The 19,122-nt window shown below is 41.7% G+C and overlaps 1 protein-coding gene across 5 annotated transcripts in view; it reads left to right on the top strand.

Annotated features, from left to right (window-relative positions):
• dgki (diacylglycerol kinase, iota) overlaps positions 1–19,122 on the top strand; it is a 106,089-nt gene that overhangs the window by 82,872 nt on the left and 4,095 nt on the right. For 3 of the 5 annotated variants that reach the window (XM_085253088.1, XM_085253087.1, XM_085253091.1), the window contains exons 15-33: positions 26–104; positions 434–489; positions 1,381–1,443; positions 3,712–3,785; positions 5,335–5,446; positions 5,519–5,605; positions 7,314–7,426; positions 8,232–8,294; positions 10,112–10,212; positions 10,896–10,975; positions 11,273–11,317; positions 11,742–11,811; positions 13,055–13,095; positions 13,213–13,337; positions 14,598–14,623; positions 16,031–16,068; positions 17,271–17,391; positions 18,091–18,127; positions 18,382–18,481. In XM_085253088.1, the coding sequence (XP_085109214.1) occupies positions 26–104; positions 434–489; positions 1,381–1,443; positions 3,712–3,785; positions 5,335–5,446; positions 5,519–5,605; positions 7,314–7,426; positions 8,232–8,294; positions 10,112–10,212; positions 10,896–10,975; positions 11,273–11,317; positions 11,742–11,811; positions 13,055–13,095; positions 13,213–13,337; positions 14,598–14,623; positions 16,031–16,068; positions 17,271–17,391; positions 18,091–18,127; positions 18,382–18,481 (1,431 nt within the window). The remainder of the gene's footprint in view (positions 1–25; positions 105–433; positions 490–1,380; positions 1,444–3,711; positions 3,786–5,334; positions 5,447–5,518; positions 5,606–7,313; positions 7,427–8,231; positions 8,295–10,111; positions 10,213–10,895; positions 10,976–11,272; positions 11,318–11,741; positions 11,812–13,054; positions 13,096–13,212; positions 13,338–14,597; positions 14,624–16,030; positions 16,069–17,270; positions 17,392–18,090; positions 18,128–18,381; positions 18,482–19,122) is intronic. The other 2 variants (XM_085253090.1, XM_085253089.1) reach the window with 2 other exon arrangements.

The raw sequence follows: 19,122 nt of genomic DNA, 5'->3' as shown, positions 1-19,122 counted from the left end.
TTCAGTGTTTTTCCTGCATCCTCAGCTGCCCTTGAACGTGTTCAACAACTACTTCAGCCTTGGCTTCGACGCGCACGTCACCCTGGAGTTCCACGAGTCCAGAGGTGTGTGAAAGCTATTTTAATATCAGTCTTTTTTTAAATTTTCACCTTGTGTCAACTCTATTCATGTTCCATTAGGTTCTCCTCTCCCTAGTTAATAGATCATTTTCTGCTTTTGTTAAAAAAAAAGAAGAGAAAGATGAGCAGAATGAAAAATTTACAAAGGATACTGAATCAGATTCACACATTCAGGCATGCACAAATGAGTCAGTCTCTCCGTGTTACTCTGCACCGCTCTGCGTGAGTTTTCACATTTGTAATCCCACGGTCTTTGTCGCATCTTTAATGTATTCTCCTTCTTTCTCTCTGCCTCTCTAATTGTGTCTTTCCAGAGGCCAACCCAGAAAAGTTTAACAGTCGCTTCCGCAACAAGATGTTCTATGCAGGAGTGAGTGTCCCCGATGACTTTCTTTCTGCTCACACATCCACAGACACACAAACCTTTGGAGCCTAAACTCTTCCTCCCAGTCACTGTCTGTCTGACACACAGACACATGTTAGGATGAGCAGGAAGAAGTCTGGTTTAAATAAGCGAGAATGAGGTGCTGCAAAAAAATCACTCAGAGTAAATACACATGGAGGCAAAGAGAATATCTCAGCTGTTTTTCAAAAGAAAGTAAAAGCTACAGAATGTAAAGAAACATCTGCTTTGACTTTATATCCCAAGCCTCTGTACACTGAGCAGATTTCAGGTGAAGTTGAACGAGGACCAGGCTGTACTTTTGAGCAGTACCAGGTTGTGCCACCTGACGGTGCAGGGAGTCAGTCTAGCGTTCACTCTGAGGGCCTTTACACACCAGCATGTAAAATCTGTGCAAATGTTCCATGAATTAAAACATTTTTCAGACTTATCTATTTTTAATGCAGCCATTCACATCGACCGCATACCTTCGCCAGATGATTTTTGGGTAATTTTACTGATCTGTAGTGAGCCGAGGTCATAGCACGCTGTTTTGATCTTTGATCTATTGTTAATTAATCCAGCATTTTTCCAACTTCGTGCAGCTCTAGCTTCTGAACCTCCCCGATTGAAATAAAAATTCTTAAACAAGAATTATTTGGAATGAGCAAATTCTCTGTGAAGGATGTGAGTTGGAAGGGAGAAGTGATGGGTGGGAGTTGGAGCGGAAGCGTGTCACGGAGTTATCTCTTTTTAATGAGGGAAATGTAATGAACTGTAATTCTGTTTGATTGGGCCCCATTCTCTCTGTGTGTGTGTGTGTGTGTGTGTGTGTGTGTGTGTGTGTGTGTGTGTGTGTGTGTGTGTGTGTGTGTGCAGGCTGCGTTCTCAGATTTCCTCCAGAGGAGCTCCAGGGATTTGTCCAAGCACGTCAGAGTGGTGGTGAGTGTTAACACACTCTCTCCGTCTTCTCTCTCGCTCTCCGCCTGTATCGTTTTCTGTGTCGACATGTTTGGGCAGCAGGTCGGTGATTAAAATCCCGCCCTCTGCTTCTCTTTTAACGGCCGCCGTGCTGAAGTGTCCTTCATTAAAGTCTTACAAGAACCACCGCGCTGCTCATTCACTGACCCTGAACACTGACATCTACCCCAGGGTTAGAGCACCAACAGTTTTTTATTAACATTTCTAATGACGATTTCATTGGTTAATTGAAAAATTCCTTAAAAAAAGAAAAATGCCCAGAGATAAAATGAGCATATTTAAAGGGACAGTTCACCCCATCTCAGGGGTGATCCAGTATGTGGTGCAGAGCAGATTTCTGGTTTGTTGTCTCTCTCTTCATGTTAACCCTGTGATGGACTGGTGACCTGTCCAGAGTGCGCTGCGCCCTCTGCTCTGTGCTAACTGGAGCAGGCTTGGACGATATCAGCTGTAGGTTCAAGTCAACATTAACATCTACAGAGGAATGCAGGAGAGGGGTACAACAGTATCTACGGCTATCTGTAAAGCATGGCAGAGGCTGTGTCTTGGTTGGGGGCTGTATTTCAGGCAGTAGTGTTGGATATCTTGGAAAATCTTATGGAATTAGGAATGCAGATAAGTACTATCAGATTTTGATCCAGCATGTAATGTCCACCCTGGACAGGCTGGCTTAATTTTTTTAGGTATGACATTGATCCCAAATACAATGTCAATGCAGTAAAATCATTCCTGGATGAAACACACAGTCATGGATTGGCCTCCCCGGAGCTCGGACCTCAACGTTACTGAAGCAGTGTGGGATCATCTACAGGCAGAAAAAACATCCAAAGACGAGCTTTGAATGTCTTTCAAGAAGTCCGGAGAACTATTCCTCAAGACTACTTAAAGAAAGTACAAGAAAGCAGCCCCAGAAAGTTCAGGCTGTGTTGAAGAATAAAGTTGCTTATATGAAATACTGATTTTCGATTGCCCTTATATTAGTAATTTGTCAATATTAGCTATTGATATATAGGTATTGTCTCTTGTGATGGCTGATTAACCATAACTAAAAAAGTAAAAAAGAAATGAAAGAAACACCCTTCAGCCTTGTTATGAGTGTTGATGTTGCAAAGTTTGTCCACCAGAGGGCGCCCTGCAAATTTCCTGTTGGGAACTCCTATGTGTGAAATAGCACATCTGATTGATTTGACTTGATTTGGTGGTGAACGGTCCCTTTGATTTTTTTTCCCAGTTAACAAACCCTGTAACTATCTTGGACTGAGTAGAACATAACTAAATTACAGGATTGTTTACTGTGTCTTCAGTGTCAGTGATGCCCCGAGAGCAGCATCTGTTGAAATTTCATGCCAGAGCAGCAAAACACAAACAGTTTTTTGATCGTCTCGGAACATTTTCCGACTTCCCTACTCTGATGCTGACTCTCATCCTCAAGCTTCTTGTTTCCTGCTGCTTTGGATAATAAATATATCCCGTCATTCAAAGAAAGAAAGAAAAAAAGACTCAATCGTTTCCTTAAAACAATCTTGGCGCTGCAGTTTTGAACAAATATTAGTAACACAGGAGGAAAAACTGTTTGTTTGGGATTGTTTTCAGCTGCTAATTTGTTGTTGCTGTGAGTATTTATAGCAGCATCAGCAGATTTACAGTGCCCTCGTTCATTGTAATGCAGGAACTTGTTAGAGGTGTTAACGCTGATGTGTTTTATATAGTTTCTGTGAGAATAATGGAGCTGTGTGGCACAGAGGAATGAGCTCAAGCTTCGGATGCGCAGCGCTGAGGCTTTCTGTTGGTTTTGGTCTTTTCCTTGGATTTATTTATAGAAGCATATTGAATTTGACTGGACTTATCCTTTAATTATGCTTTGATTTAGAAACTTTCCTGGTGGAAAATAGATAATTGAATATGAAAAATCTGACCCAGAAATGGTTTGTACATTTAGAAAATGGCACATCTTACGTGGTTGCAGCAATAAATCATTAACGGCATCCTGCAGGGAGCTGAGTGTGGCGTGACCCTTGACCTGATTAATCAGAACGTGGGGGCGGGTTGGACCGAGAGTGAGGACAGTGAAACTGAGAGTAAAAGCTGAGAACGGCGAGCGACGCTTGAAATGACATTTAAAAGCAAAACAAACGTTCTGAGAGTGAAAATAAGTTGTTATACTGCAAATATGTGGCGCACATTCTGTGAAACGTTGGCTCAATGTTTCTCTTTCCATGTGTTTCACAGTGTGATGGCACAGATCTCACTCCCAAGATCCAGGAGCTGAAGTTCCAGTGCATAGTGTTTCTAAACATTCCCAGGTAGGTGATCATGGAGTGGCCACGATGGCGCAAATCGATGGTTCCCAGGAATTTCTTGACCTGAACTTAGTCAGGCACTGTCTAGGTTTCTGAATATTATTGATTAGCTTCATAGCTTCAAATTCAAATTCAAATTCAAATTTTATTTGTCACGTACACAGTCATACACAGTACGATATGTAGTGAAATGCTTGGACAACTGCTCGTGACCTAAAGAAAACAAAAAAGGAAAAGGCTATGAATAAGATAGGAAATAAATATGAAAAATTAAAAAGGGTAAATTTAACTAGGAAGGAATAAAATATAAATTAAGGTTAAAAATGAAATAACTGTACAACACAAATTAGAATGAAGGGTAAATGGCTTCAACACAAAGGGGTGGGGGTGTAATGGTGTGGAGGATTTTTTCCATTCTTTGTGACCCTTATTAGCCTACCCAAGTCTTGTTGCTGACCACGCTGATTCCTACTCATCCTCCGATGGTTGCTTCCAGCAGGATGACACATGGTGTCAAACTGGTTTATTGAACCTGCACACAGATGGACTCCACAGTCCCATCTCAGTCCAACAGAGCACCTTTAGTAGTGGTGGAACAGGAAATTCTCATCATGGATGTGCAGTCCACAAATGTGGAGCAACTGTGTGATGCTATCATGCCAACATGGATGTTTCCAGGACGTTGTTGAGTCTGTGGCATGAAGAATTAAGGCAGCTAAAGCTGTGACATAGATGTGTTGTGTCTTTGAACATCTGTGAGGGGGCGGTACTTATTTTCCCGTCACTCAGTGCTGCTGCAGTGTCAGTTCTGTCTCGATGCCTTTTGTGAACCAGACAGATTTGAGAGCTTTTCCTTCCCAGCAGAGGTCTGGCTATTTTCTTTTTTTCGAAGAAATTCACGGCGGACAGACTCCGAGCGTCATCAGTCAGTCATTGGTGAATTTAGTAGCAGTTTTGTGATCTGTGGCTCAGTCAGTCTTTTTGAAAACAGTGTTGCTGTGTTGCTTCTTTGTGAATTTCTTGGTATTTGCTCTGCTAAGAATAAATAAAAACCAAAGAAAAAAAGTTCACTGTTATTGAAAAACGTGTAAATAATGGGGCATCTGTAAGTTTTAATTTCTGTCTAACAATTCAGTGTGTGACAAAGCATGTTAAATAGCATCTAGAAAACTGTGAGACACCACAACTCTCTTGTGACTACCTGACTAATTAAATTCTTGAAGTGGGCTGAAGGTAGAGGCAGGAGGTGTAATTCAGGTTTTATGCTCGCTGAAGCTGTTGACTTCAGTCCTCCCACGCAGCCTGGAGTTAAAATACTCCTCAGTCAATAAAAACAAATTTCATACCTGTTCGGTCAGAGGAAAGTCTGCGCCGTCACTGGAGAAAGATGAATCAGCCAGAAAAGCACCTGATTTGATATTTGAGTTTAACCTTTGCTAAAAAACATCAGCAGTGAGCGTGTCATCAACAGGACGCCACAGGGGGAGCCCAAATGACATTTAAGGTGTTTTTGAGACTCTGTTGTTGCATGATTGTGTTAACACGTGTGCAGATACTGTGCCGGCACCATGCCATGGGGAAACACGGGAGACCATCGAGACTTTGAACCTCAGCGGCATGACGACGGCTGCATCGAGGTTATCGGCTTCACCATGGCCTCGCTGGTAAGAATTTCAAAAAAGAAGCAGCGCAACGAAGAGAAAACCACATCTGAAAACGTCTCTGTTGTCCACTAGGCAGCGCTGCAGGTTGGAGGTCACGGAGAGAGACTTCACCAGTGCAGAGAGGTCATCCTCACTACCTACAAGACTGTACCTGTTCAGGTAATATTAGAGTGACAGAGTGTAATATAACAACCTCATACCTGCAGGATTCAAAGCAAGAGCAGCTAGAGAATAATCAGAGTATAAGAAAACAACAAACACGTAGAATTCCTCAGAATAAACACAAACTGTTGTAGTAAATGTACAGTTTTATTTAGGAGTGTCTAACATAAGGCCCGGGGGCCAGAATCGACCCAGCAAATACTCCAATCTGGCCCACTGGACAGCTTTGGAAAATGTGAAGAAGTTTTACGGCTTTTCCTTTTGATAAAGACCCTTCACCACCAAAACTGTTTATGCTGCATTAAAGTAATTAAGTAATAGATAAACAATTAAATTTAATATACCTAGTTTAGCTTGTATTAAAAACATTAATTAATAAAAACTTTGAAATTGAAATGGTACGTGACAGCAAACTTTAGGTCCGTGCTTCTAAGACTTCCTCTGGTACAAAAACCTGGATAAAGTTCCCACTTCCCCATCTCACATGTTTAATTGATCAGTAACAATTAAAAACAATTGACTTCAGGTGAAATTAATTTCAGCACAGTCAGTCCTGTTTCCCAGCATGAAGATCAACCTTTTTAAATTCCGTATGTTTCTGGTGATGCACCTCACAGTTTGACAAACCTTTGAGATGACTGACTGATTTTTAATTTTTCTCTCTTAAATATTTGATTCAATTCTTCGTTTAGCTCTGAGTAACTCTGCAGGGGACAATATTTCATTATTCATTCTTTATTTCATTATTATTTAATCATATCTATTAATGATATTTAAAACGTAACTATAGTGCTGGCTGTAATATAAACAGAGAAGCAACAACGTTGAGAAACAAGAAAAGGGTTAAACAGTTTTTCTCAGATGGGTACATGAGAACCTCTCGGGGTAGTGTAGAGTACTGCATTGTTTAAAGTAACAGTCATGCAGAAATGATGAAGTCATTCAGCTGCAGTAAATGCAATGAGAAGTGCGAGTGTATTAAAATTGGCTATATATTTAATTTTATTTGTGATATTTAATGACAAACAGACAAAAGTGAGCCAGATGTTTGTGTGCGGCCTCTTTTCTGCAGTGACTCTGATCAAAAGCTCAGATAGGAGACAGAGATGAGAGCTGTTAAAACCCTCTGTTTGTGATGAGCAGGGGCTCAGTGTGAGATAAAGAAGGATTATTTTGAGCTGAATCGTGCAATGCCGCTCTAGTAGAGTCCGCTATACTGTGCTGCGGTTTGTGAGATTTATTTAACCTGACATTTCTTTTTATCAGGCCAGGTCAAATAAACATTACACAAGCTATTACTAAATTGAAGACGGCTCAAAACATCTCCAAGAGCCCAACCAAACCTTCAAACAATCTGTTTTGGGTAAAATGACCCCAATAATGACCATTTAAAAAAAGAAAAAGAAGGTTGAGCTCATATAAAGTCATCAGGGAAGTGTTTACTGAGGTCACAGAGCAAGTGAGTTGAGGGCCGTTTTCATTTTATAGAAGTGGAGGTCTCTTTCCAAACAAGAGTCACCCTCTGCTGGTCCTTAGAAAGAATGCAGGTTTAAGACGTCCGTCTTTTAAACTGTTTGTGAGTGCAAGTAGCTTCTTGGCTGATTTTCGGATTTATATGCTGCTGATGTAAGCCTAAAAGAAGCAAATACTATGAAGTCATTGGTTTGACTTTTAAAACATGACCTCAGCGTGTCTTTCTGTTCAGGTGGACGGCGAGCCATGCCGACTGGCTCCATCCACTCTCCGCATCTCTCTTCGAAATCAGGCCAACATGGTCCAGAAGAGCAAGAGACGCACCTCTGTGCCCCTGCTCAACGAGTGAGTCACACACACACGTGCGCGCTCGTACAGATGGAGGATCTAGGCCAGCAGCGTTGTAAAAAATCTGAATGAGTCACACAGTCTGTTTAGCAGGAGCTGACATTCACTCGTCAGTCTCCCACATCTCCGTACAGCACGCCAGACCAAGTCAAAGGAGGGACGTGTAATCAAATTAATCCAAACAAGAGCATGGGTGACACGCTGACACGTGACACTGGCAGTTTCCTGTGAACAGGAGATGCTTATTGATCTGTTTCAGGAGTGGCAGTGCTGCCTTGTGATTTCCTCCTGCACAAAGAGAATCACGAGACTACTAACCCTCCTCCATCCCCGTAGCACTAATATCTCTTCATGTATATCTCTGTCTTTATCTGTGTGTATTTTAAACCGTGTCAGCTACAGTAACTGTGTGCATGTGAGAGCAGGAAGAATAGAGGGTGATGACTTTCTGTAGCAGAACTTATCGACTGTCTGTACTGCTACTGTGCTATCAATGTTTGTCCACTTACCTCTGGGCTTTTCTCCGTCTGTTCCTCCTGTTCTTCTTCTTCTTCTTCTTCTTCTTCTTTTGTCTTCCTTCATATTCACTTCTTCATTCCTCCAACACACACGCCGGTGTGATCTTTAATTATTTCTTTTCTTTTCTTTACCTTGTCTCCTTCCCCTCCTCTTTTTTTCATTTCCTTTCCCCTCCTCGTCATTTTCTCTTTTTCCACCCCTCATCTCCCCCCGTCATACGTTCCTCCTCTCTTCTGTGTGTGTGTGTGTGTGTGTGTGTGTGTGCGCGTGTGTACGGCCGTAGTATTCAGAAGGTGTGTGCAGCTGATCTGCGCCGCCTCTCTGCTCCCCCCGACTCCTTCTCTGTGTAAGTACCTGAGCCCTCTGTGACCGGATGGATGGATGTTTGTGTCCGTGTGAGTAAATGTGTTGACAGCGTTGTGTCTTTATTGATCCATCAGGCTTTGACCAATATTTGACATGACAAAATCAGCAGTTGGCATCTTCCCAGCTTTTTGTGGTCAGTTATGATGATTTTAATGATAGCAAATTATAAAATATTTGACTTTATTTGTTCATTTAACAGTTTTTATTTGTAGTATTGGAGGTGGTGCTCAGTCAAAGCTTTGGCTACTGAACAAAAGGATGAAGCAGAAAAGCTGCGACCCATTTTAAAATGAGAAAATCCCACGGGCCCCACCCAATCTTAAGTCCTCACCCTAATCATGATACAAGAGAAAGTGATATTTCCTTGAAAGTTGTGTTTAAAAAAAGCCTTAATAGCAATCGCACTGATGAAGAAACGTAAATGTCCAACCAGGCCTTTCAAACATGACACGCTCTTTAACCTGCAAACACTTTAGTACAAACTCACGGGTAATGACCGGTACATTCACCACGAGTGAGCCTCCTGCATGCTGAACTCAGGCAGTACCCTCACCTGAACCAAGCAGAGTATTTCCAGGAGCGAGGAAGAGTCTGACGTGGGCTGTCTCCTGCTGCATGTTTAATGCGAGGAAGGGCAAATCAGGACAAAGTCCCAACATTGAAAGAGGCTCTGCATTAGGATTCCCAACTCATTTAAAGTGGCGCTTTTGGGTTTTTAGGTGCAGGCACCTCATAGAGAGGTTATCCAAGGACACCCTGACTAATGTTCCTCTGTGCTCGTTAGCAGCGGTGGCTAATCAGAAAGACAGCAACCTGTGAGACGTAACAGACAGGAGTCGTAATGTCCTTATTTTATAAGCCCAGATTTTTCCTGTTGGACGTGTTGGCTGTGAGGGTCCATGAACCCCATTTTGAGAACCCCAGATTTGAAATGCTCAAATAGCTGTATTGGTCAAACCCTGCTGTGTCGTGCTGGCTGTTGGTGTTTGTGTTACACAGGCTGGAAGAGAGCGGCAGAGAGAGAAAGAGCGCGTGGCAGCATGCAGATAAAAGCCTGTCCACTCCTCAGTGTGCTTCTGTCTTTTGTCTTAATGTTTCCCTCGCTGTAGTCCCTTTACCTTTACCTGAACCGAGCCTCTCGCTTGACGTCCAGACCCTGTAAAGTGTCTTAATGTTGTGCTCTGAGTAACAAGAGTCATGTAACTGTTGTAATTTCAAACGCTTTCTGTCCCTTTGCAGGTAAGATTATTGAGTTAGAGCTTTTGAGGCTCTGTGGACGTATGATTCTCAAACACCTGTGCAGATGTCTTTTATATGTCAGAGCTCATAGATCTGTTTTCACATGAACGAAAGAAGACAGAGGAGGAATTAAATATCAGGTAAAAGCAGCTGAGCTGAACTCCACTGTGCTGCTTACTGCTGAAATATTTATTCAATTCCAGTGTTTTGGTCTGTCCAGCCTTCGTCAGGTACGTGGGCAGCATCTCAGCATGAGATCACTTTCACTGAAAGTCAGACGGACCAAAACATCGTCAATAATGAAGTGCAGGAGTTCAGCTCAGTTGTTTGTTTGTTTTTACGTAGTTTTCTCCGCTGATCGAGCTGCCACTCATTCAGGTGTGCAGACACTCAGTTATATTTATATTTAAATAAAAGCTCAGATCTGTTTTGCGTTGTGTCCAGTTGTGTCTGTGCGTGCATGTATGCATCTGTATGCCTTTCTCATTGTCTGCTCGGGCATGTCTGATCTGTGCGTGTGTGCATGTACATGCACGTGTGTGTGTGTGCTTTTTCCAGTCCTCACGCAGTTCCAGATCGTCTGCGTCTTCGAGTGAACCGGATCAGCCTCCAGGAGTACGACAGGCTGCAGTATGACAAGGAGCGGCTACGAGACATATGTAAGGCTCTCTGTGTCTCTTAAATTAAAAAAGAAATCAGCTTTAATCTGACTTTTTGTATAAATTGTGGGTCACCAGCTGCAGAATTTTGTAGCTCATTTGTTTTTAGCCAAACCAACTTTATGACACACATATAGCTAGCAGATACCTGCTAACCTGTTTGTTATTGCTAAGAATTCCACTAAGGCTGAATTACATCTTAAGACTAAATTAGCGTAAGTACTGTAAGTCACACTGTTTGTCAAATAAACCATTAAAAATAAATTCCAAAAGGCAGCAACAGGATACACGAAACATAACTTTAAGCTTTACAACGAGCAAATGGATGAGTTTTGGTTATGAAGGAGGAAACTTTCCATACAGGCTGGTTTTGTACCATGACACATGACAAAAAACACATGACAAAAAAAAAAATGTTTTAGTGGTTTATAAAGTAACAAACCTTTGACTCATGTGACAGACAAATAAAACTAGTATTTTGGACCCGACTGTGTCCAACATTTACGTTTCTGCAGCCTGGCACCACGTTTTCATATTTAAACATATTTCTGAAGATTTCTAGTGCAGAAAAAAAATTTTCTTAGTGTAGGTGATCAGCTGTGGATACCATGTGTTGATAAATCTTTACTATAATTACCCTAAAGCTCTAACATGTGTCTGTGTTTTGTTTTGTTTTTTCTCAGCCATCCCTGTTGGCATAGTGGTGGTGAGGGGGGACTGTGACCTGGAGACCTGCAGACTTTATATTGACAGATTACAAGAGGCAAGTCTCTAGCTTTACCACCATCATCATTATCACTTTAATTGCCTCCCTTGTTCTCCTTTTCTCCTGTTTCCTCCTCTTCATCATTATTTCATGATCCACGCAGCAGCGTCGCTGCTCCTTTCTCAGTTATTTATAGATGGATGAATGACCGGCACTGCCAGGAACGCAGAGGTGCTCTTTAGCTGTCTGTCTCATGTGACTGAATGTAAAATGTGTAGAAGCTGTTGATGTTTTTTGTGTAAATGCTTCTGGCTCTTTGTTAACCTTGAAACCTGTCTGCTGTGTGCTTGCTAGGATTTACACCAGGCACCATCTACTGGCCACAGAGTGCACTACCAGGTATATGACTTTGGGGTGTCTTTCTGTGAGGGTTGAGAAACACTGAAACATTTGGACAGTCATCTAAGAGTTTAACATTTTTAGGTGGCTGGCAGCCCATAAGCATTTGGCTAAATAATAGCTAAATAATATAAACTAACTTTATCTGTTACAGGCTGGCACCCACTCTCAAATCCTTGTAGTAACCCTTAGAGTGGTAAAATCCCTAAAAACAACAAAAGATATGCACTACATGCTGTCTAATTGTCTTGCTCATCTCTGCCACGCTACAAAACACTCGTAAACAGCACTTTTGTCTTTCTCACGTGTTCTGTCTTTTGCTTCGTCCTTACTCTGATTAATCTCCTGATTGAACCCTGTTACATTCAGTTCATTGTTCAATAAAAAATGGCGACGATCACAACATTTGTCTCTTTGCCTCCAGGATGAAAGCAGAGGTGTCCCCCGGACCAGTTCAACCAGCAGACTGTCTCCCAACTGGAGCTTCTTGGATTGTGAGTGACTGAAACACCTTAAACTGGATCAGAGTCCTTCTAGAAGGATCTCGGTAACATCTTCATGCACCTGTTGTGGCAGTTAATTAAATTAAGTTTAATTTTAGTGGTCCCCAAAACACAAAAACTGCATGTATAGGGTCACCAGCTTGCAGACTTTGACTCAAAGCATTTTAAAACCTTACTTTTTCTTCCCTCCTTGAGAGTTAAATTTCTACTAAGATGCTGTTACAGAATTATTTATGTCTGTAAACCGTACACATAGCTTCTTAAAGCCTTCAACTAGTCACCAAACTAGTCAGTTATCCATCACATCCTTTAGTAAAGTGTCAAACACAGTAATGTATTCAGACTCCAGTCCTGAAAGTAGGGTAAAGTTTATTTATTTTGTGCTTTTTAAGAACAAAGGTCACAAATTCCTTCAAAAGCTGCTTGTATTGGCTCACTTGACACAAGGGGGCGCCACAGCAGGTGATACAACAATTAAGATTATGAGCTCTAAGAGCCGTGCTTAGAGAGTGCTTTGTAGTGAATCAGAAGAGTCGACTCCCATTGAGCGAGAGCCGGTTCCTCACTTAATTTCCTTTCGCTGCTCAGCTCTCACACAGTGGCTCAGCTATGGTCCAATCCCTCCATAATGCGGCCAATCACATGCAAGGATGTAGCATAACATCATTATGTGAAAACAGAGAGGGTGAGAGACGCGACAGTGAAGTGGAGCGTGTGTCTGTCCTCTCAGTAAGTGAGTGAGACAGTAGACAGCGGGGAGGTGGGCTGTGTGAGTGCATCGCAAAAACACATAAATGTGCCTGACACCCGTAAACGAAGCAGCATCTGGCTGCAGTTTAAAGACTTTTTAGTCTCCGTCTCAACTTTGTCTTGGTCTCCACCTGGTCTGTCTTGGTATTATCTTGGTCTTGGTTTAGGCGGTCTTGACTACAAGTCTAGTATTAGTTGATCCCAGGCTGAATGTGTAATGTTTGCTAACTTGCAAAGAATTCCCACAGGGGGGCGTCAAAAGTTTCAAGTTTCAAAAGCCACAAGTAGCACAAAAAAGGTTTATTATTATTGTCTTGGACTTGAGTTATAAACTAAATTTATAACTCGATAAAAATGAAAGTCGTTGAAGCTTTTTCTAAAATCATAAAAGATTATTTGGGTATCATAAAACCCTGCAGAGATTTTGATGAATGCAGCTTTACAGACGTTTTATGTCGCGTAACTGCGTGTTCCTTCTCTGCAGCCACGTCAGCCGACCGCTTCTATCGCATCGACAAGGCTCAGGTATTTTTGACTCTCCTGCTGCTTCAGAATTCACAAAGCTTGTTTCCAGGTGCATTTTCTTCCTCACGTTCCTTCTTTCTTTCCTGGTTCTCTGGGGGTTTGGGGGTTTTGTTTTAGGAGCATCTGCATTTCGTGACAGAAATCTGTCAGGATGAAGTGTTCATCCTGGACCACGAAGCTCCAGTGGTGAGCCAGGGCTCGTCCGCGGGGATGCCTGATCTGGTGGTGGAGCCCACTGCCGGGTAAGTCAGCAGATAGAGGTGACTCACTGAGGTCAGGAGCCTCTTCTGTACGGTGGTCATTCATGCACCTCAATTAAATAAATATATGAATGACATGAACAATTATTAAGCAATGTTTGCATGCGTTTTTACACCTGGTGTGATCAGAAAAACGTAGCAGGTGAGAATTATGTCATGTTTTCCCAGATACATATTGAATTAAAAAAAGGAAATTTAGGAGACACCATCTGTTTGTTTGTTTTTTGTTTGTTTGTTTGTTTGTTGTTTGAAGATATCTGAACCAGAAAACTCCATGCACGCACTTTGTGGAGAAGTTTTCTCCCTCCCAAGTGTTTTGGAGTGCAGTGCTCGAGCCTCTAGGATCATCTTCTGTCTTGGTCTTCAGAGCTGTTCAGTCAGTGAGCAGCTGAATGCAGGCAGAGTTTAGCATCTATTCTCTGACCTGCTAATAGAAAAATGGGCAGTGAAGAGTGACTATCCCTTGGAGGTGGATGCTGAGGTGGATGGGTTCAAACGGCAGAACTGACATTGCGTGATGCGAGTGAATCGTGTCATTGTATATGATGCAGCCGGCACGGCCCTGTGCATTTTATCTGCTCCCCTCACCTCTGGACAGAGTAGACAAAAGAAGGATTACAGAGAAAACTATCTCTGAGAAGTTCACGCTCCACATGAACGTTTCGTTTTACCTACTGTGTGATCACCTTTCTTATCCTGGGTATCAAATAGTTTCCATACCTAAAATGCAAATGAGAAAACGTTTATTCATAATGAAGCAGCGAGCGATTTGGGAGAAGCAACGTCTTTCTGCTCCCAGGCGAGGCAGATCCCCCTGATGCATCTGAAAGAGGGCAAGTGACATCACACGTAGCCACCGCAGCATCACCCCTGCGTTTTAGCTGCCGCCACACTGTTTTCTGTGGAGCCAGAAGTGACCATGTTTAGGTGAAAGGATGGAGCGCATTCATAACTCTTCACAGACACACATCTTTGAATTATTGCTTAGAGGAAGAAGCCCGCTCAGATGGGACATCAAAACTAAAGCAAACGTGTGTTTGAGGCTGAACATCAGATCATTTCTCTTCAACATTTATAATTAACAGATGTGGCCATAACTTTGCACTTGCATCTGCTCAAAGATCACTTCTATCTGATAAGAATATGAAGGTTTCCACGGTTACGTGATACTAACATTGTGTAAGCACTGGAAAAGTGTTATCTACATATCCTATTAACGCTGTCTTTGTTTTCTGTTTGCAGCGCTCCGTTGACATCAGACGAACAAGGTATCACACGCACGCACAGACACACAGTCAGTGTCACAATATTAAAGTTTAACTTTTTAAGGAGCCTGAAAGTAAGAGATTTCTCCAAAAACACAACAGGCAAGGTTAAACTTTGTTGTATAAATTCATTTCTAGTTATTTATATATAACAAAAATACAATAAAAATTTCCTTAAAGTGCTTTATGGAGAGTAAAGTCCAGCAATCAGATGGCAGGCGACTGTGGGAAGGAAAAACTCCCTGGTAACTGGTGTATATTGATGTTTTTTGTTTTGTTTTTTAAACAGAAGCAACGTCTAAGCCAGGCTCATCTTCCTGCTTTGATTCCTTCTGTAATTTTGTCATATTTTAAGGAGTTTTCCAGCCCTCTAATTACTCTCCTGTACTTACCTGGTACAAAAGGGCACATTAAATGTAAAGTGTTTGGCGTGCCTGTAAGTTGTAATATTCAGAGTATGAGGGTAAATATTTGCCTGATTTGATTAAATGTAATGCGGTGAATGTAAACCGTAAACATCAGCTGGTTGTGAGTTGTCAGGTGGAAGTCACGGGTTGACCTTTGATATGACTCATAGATTAGTGCGTGTCTCAACTTTAGAAACTAAAAGTGAAACGCTTCTCGGACAGATACAGTTTCCTCATTTGCTTTTGTTTTCTTTCTGAAAAATAAGACTGAGCAAACTTTTTCCATTTTCATATGGAGATGGGCAGTTTAGGACTTTTCTTTACAGGTTTCTGTCTTTGGTAAATTGATTTGCTTTCTTCAGTGTGTTCACACTTCTGAACACACTGTGGAACGGTGTTTGCGAGGCCTGTTTATAGAGTCACATCATCAGTCCATATTCCCGGGACTCCCCAGTTCTCCCAGAGAACCGGTTGTTCCTTGTGCTTCCAGTTCTGCTGCTTTTTTTCTACTTGTGCCGATTTATGATTTTAGAAGCGCCTTGCTTGGACCGAAATGTATTGCTTTTAACACATTTATTTAATTATTTTCCTAAAAGCAGCTCCGACGGTCAGTCGCTGACTATGAAATCCTCATCCGTAAATGCTCCAGACACACATTAAGTGCTGGAGTTTTAGTTTCCCTGAGATTAATGCTGTCATTAAGTGTTTCTAGTTTCTAGTTGGGCTGTTCAGAGCAGCACGATGCCTCGAGACAAGAGGAATATTTCTCCTGTGTGGAAAAAACACCTCAGCCTTCACCTTTGTAAGAAAGTGGAGCAAAGTTAAAATAGAGCCCTGTGGAAAGACTCAGGCTGATGCTCCCTTCAAACAATAGGTCACCTTAATTATCTGTTACTGAGAAAAAGATCCCTGCATTGTTTTTCTGCTGTAAACAGTGTTTGAGCACAGAGACAGCTGCAGAAAAGATGAAGAAAGTGACTGCTTTGTGTTTGTGTGTTCACAGCTCTGCTGACAGCTGCAAGTTCTGGGGACCTCTCCACGGTAATTCACATCTACTCTGTCACGGCCTGAGGATGACCTGTTACTAGCCTGTGTGTTAGCCACTGCAGAATTAGTTTTTGTGGTTTAATGTTGCACAACAGTAAAATTCCCTTTGCCCAGCCGATCAACAAAGACTCAGCAGTTTCTTAAGTCATGAAAAGGTTAAATTATGCATCACTCCAAACACCACAGGATCCTTTTTTTTTAATTACATGCATGCTGTGACTCATACTACAGGCATTCTTACAAAGTTCCCTGTCAGCCATGACAGTAACACCTAATAAAGGGAGGAAATCCCACAGTTTCTTGTTTCTGTCATGTGTACATGTGACGGTTTTTCCCTCTCTTGGTTCTGTATCAGACCAGACATCCTTCATGGGGCAATGAAACTTTGCAAGAAAATGTTTTAAACTGGTTGTGGCCTGGCTCATAGTCCAGGACAGAAATGGAAGGGGCACTATAGCAGATGGTTAATGAGAGGACTTATTCGGATACAGTAAATGAAAGAAAACTAAAAGTGATAGCAGTGGAATGCCCACATCTATGGGTGTATTTTGGCCTTTTATGTCAACAAAAACAGGGGGGAGAGTTCTGATTTTTGTGGACCAACAACAAATCTGTGTCTTTATTTTTTGTCACCTGTTATTGCTTGCGTCTCACGTCTCCTGTGATTAAGATGTGGGGTGTTGTGACAGATAAACAAAACTAAAAGAAAGACACGCGGGTCCACCGGGATAGGAGCGAGACAGTTGTTAGCTGAAGCTGCTTTACCCTGATTCCCAGACAGTAGGATCATTAACCACTCTTGCGTTACACAGAGAAGGCGTCCTCTCAAGGTAGCAAGTTTAAAAATTATCCTTAGGCACTTTGTCACAAAAAACCCACTTAATTTAATTTCTCTTGAAGAATACCAAAGCTAACATCTTAGTAATCACCTTGTTGTTCTTTGACAAACAACAACAAGGTGATTACCAAAGAGCTGTTAGCTGAATGTGTTTTTGGAAAGTGGAGGATGAAAAAAGAATTGGGGTCTAAAAAGATAAATGAAATAACATATAGAAATAGATTTTCAGTGCTTTTATCAAGAAAGAACAATCAGGTTTTTCTATCAAGAAAGATTTGCTCTTTCTTTGTTCCTGTTTTTAAGAATCCTGGTTGATGTTGAAAATCTTGAAATCGTGTCTTCCTGTCGGCCTCTGCAGCTCTCACAGTGTGTGGATCGAGGCGTCAATTTGTTGGTCCGAGACTCTGGGGGTTGTTCGGCGTTGCATTTAGCTGCTCAGAGCGGACACGCAGACCTGGTCCGCTACATACTGCAGCAAGGTGAGAAAGTGCATGTTAAATAAATATCTGTGTTACTGTAAACGAAAGTCTCCAACAGCCTCCTGGATCTACTTTCAGTCAGAGTCACAAAACTGAAAGACTCAGGTTGTTTAGGGTTAAAATCCCACAGCTGTGTACAACTCAGTGTCACAACAGCAGTTCTGGATATTCACAATATCCAATGTTCATACTGACACGTTTTAGTATTTCATGAAAACTCTTGTCTTACTTTGAATTTAATTGCAGCAAAATGTCTCCAACAAGTTGGGAAGAGGGCAAAAAAAAGCTGAAAAAGAAACAAGTGGAGGAACATCAACAATGTGATGATTGGGTATAAAAAGAGCTTCTCAGAGAGTAATGAGGTGCAGATTGGTGAACCTGTGCACAAGACCTGCATGTAGAAATTGTGGAACAATTTGAAAAACATGTTCTTGAATGTAAAATTACAAAGATGTCGAATATCGCATCATCTACAGTACAAGATATCATCAGAAGACTGAAAAAAATTGGACAAATCTCTGTGTGCAAAGGCCAAAAATAAATACTGGATGTGAAATGATCCAGAAACACTGAGGCAAAGTGGAAGACTGTTCTGAGGGCAGGAAAACATGGACTAAAGAGGATTTGGACCTTCTGGCTTGTTTAACAGCATTTGTACGTTCAGATCACTGCTCACGCTTCCTGTTTCTCCCTCCTCAGGCTCCAAGGTTCTTCTGGATTTAACAGACACAGAGAAGTACTTTCTGTTTCGTTTTCTCTGAAGGGAAATGTATCATTCATGTGTATTTTATATTTGTTTAAAATTCACACGTAGTGATTGTGTGAGAACCTGAGTGCAGACAACTCAATCCTGTAGTGTAGTGTGGTATAGAACAGTCTGACCACAGTGACGTTACTGCTTTATCTATGATCTTTAGCTTTATATATGAGTTGTATCTGATCACCAGAATGTGTGTGCGTGTGTGTGTGCGTGTGTGTGTGCGCGTCTAGAGGTGACACTGCATTGCACAAAGCAGCATCAGGGAAGCAGCACGCAGTGTGTCGACTACTGGTCGAGGGCGGGGCGTCACTAGAGAAGACCAACTTCCAGGTAAACAGATGTTTAAATGGTAAATGGACTGGTTCTTATATAGCGCTTTTCTACACAACTTTAAACAGCTGCACATACAATTCCCGTAAGTCCCGATGAATCACGCAAATGATTTACAGTGAAAGGTTTTGTGGCTTCCAGGGTGTGTCACTCTCACTGTGAAAAAGGAATCGGCCAGCAGCTGATACCAAAAGCTTAAAGAACAGGAAGTATGGCAATAAAAAAACAGGCTTTACCAAACAGATCAGTGCATCACATCTTTGTCCTGAGGGGAAGTGTGTGATTGTCATTTATATTTTCAGGCAAAGAAGAGGTAAGTCAGTCGATACTGGCTGCAATAAAAGAGGCAAAGTTCCCCAGGACAGTTGTGACCTGAAAACATGTGTAAAGATTAAAAGCTTCTTTAGTTTCTCGCGTTCACTGACTTTCTTTAGGTTTTAGAGGCTTTAAGGGGCATTTTACACCACAGTTATTTTGTTTAAAGCACCAAAAATACCTTAAAAAATCCTTACAAGCAAAAACTTGTTGCAGAATTACTAAAAATGACTTTCGTCAGACTGGGTTAAACAATAAAATGTGGAAAGTCATCTTCTCAGAACCTTGGTAAGACATGTAGTTGCATCTAAACATGCGTCCTCCAT

The sequence above is a fragment of the Mchenga conophoros genome, linkage group LG17, assembly GCF_057382185.1.
Source record: "Mchenga conophoros isolate Kocher_MC1m ecotype Shallow Benthic linkage group LG17, M_conophoros_male_GT1.1, whole genome shotgun sequence".
NCBI lineage: Eukaryota > Metazoa > Chordata > Actinopteri > Cichliformes > Cichlidae > Mchenga > Mchenga conophoros.
Note: the sequence above shows the minus strand (reverse complement) of the source record. Positions and strands in the feature narration are given on the sequence as shown.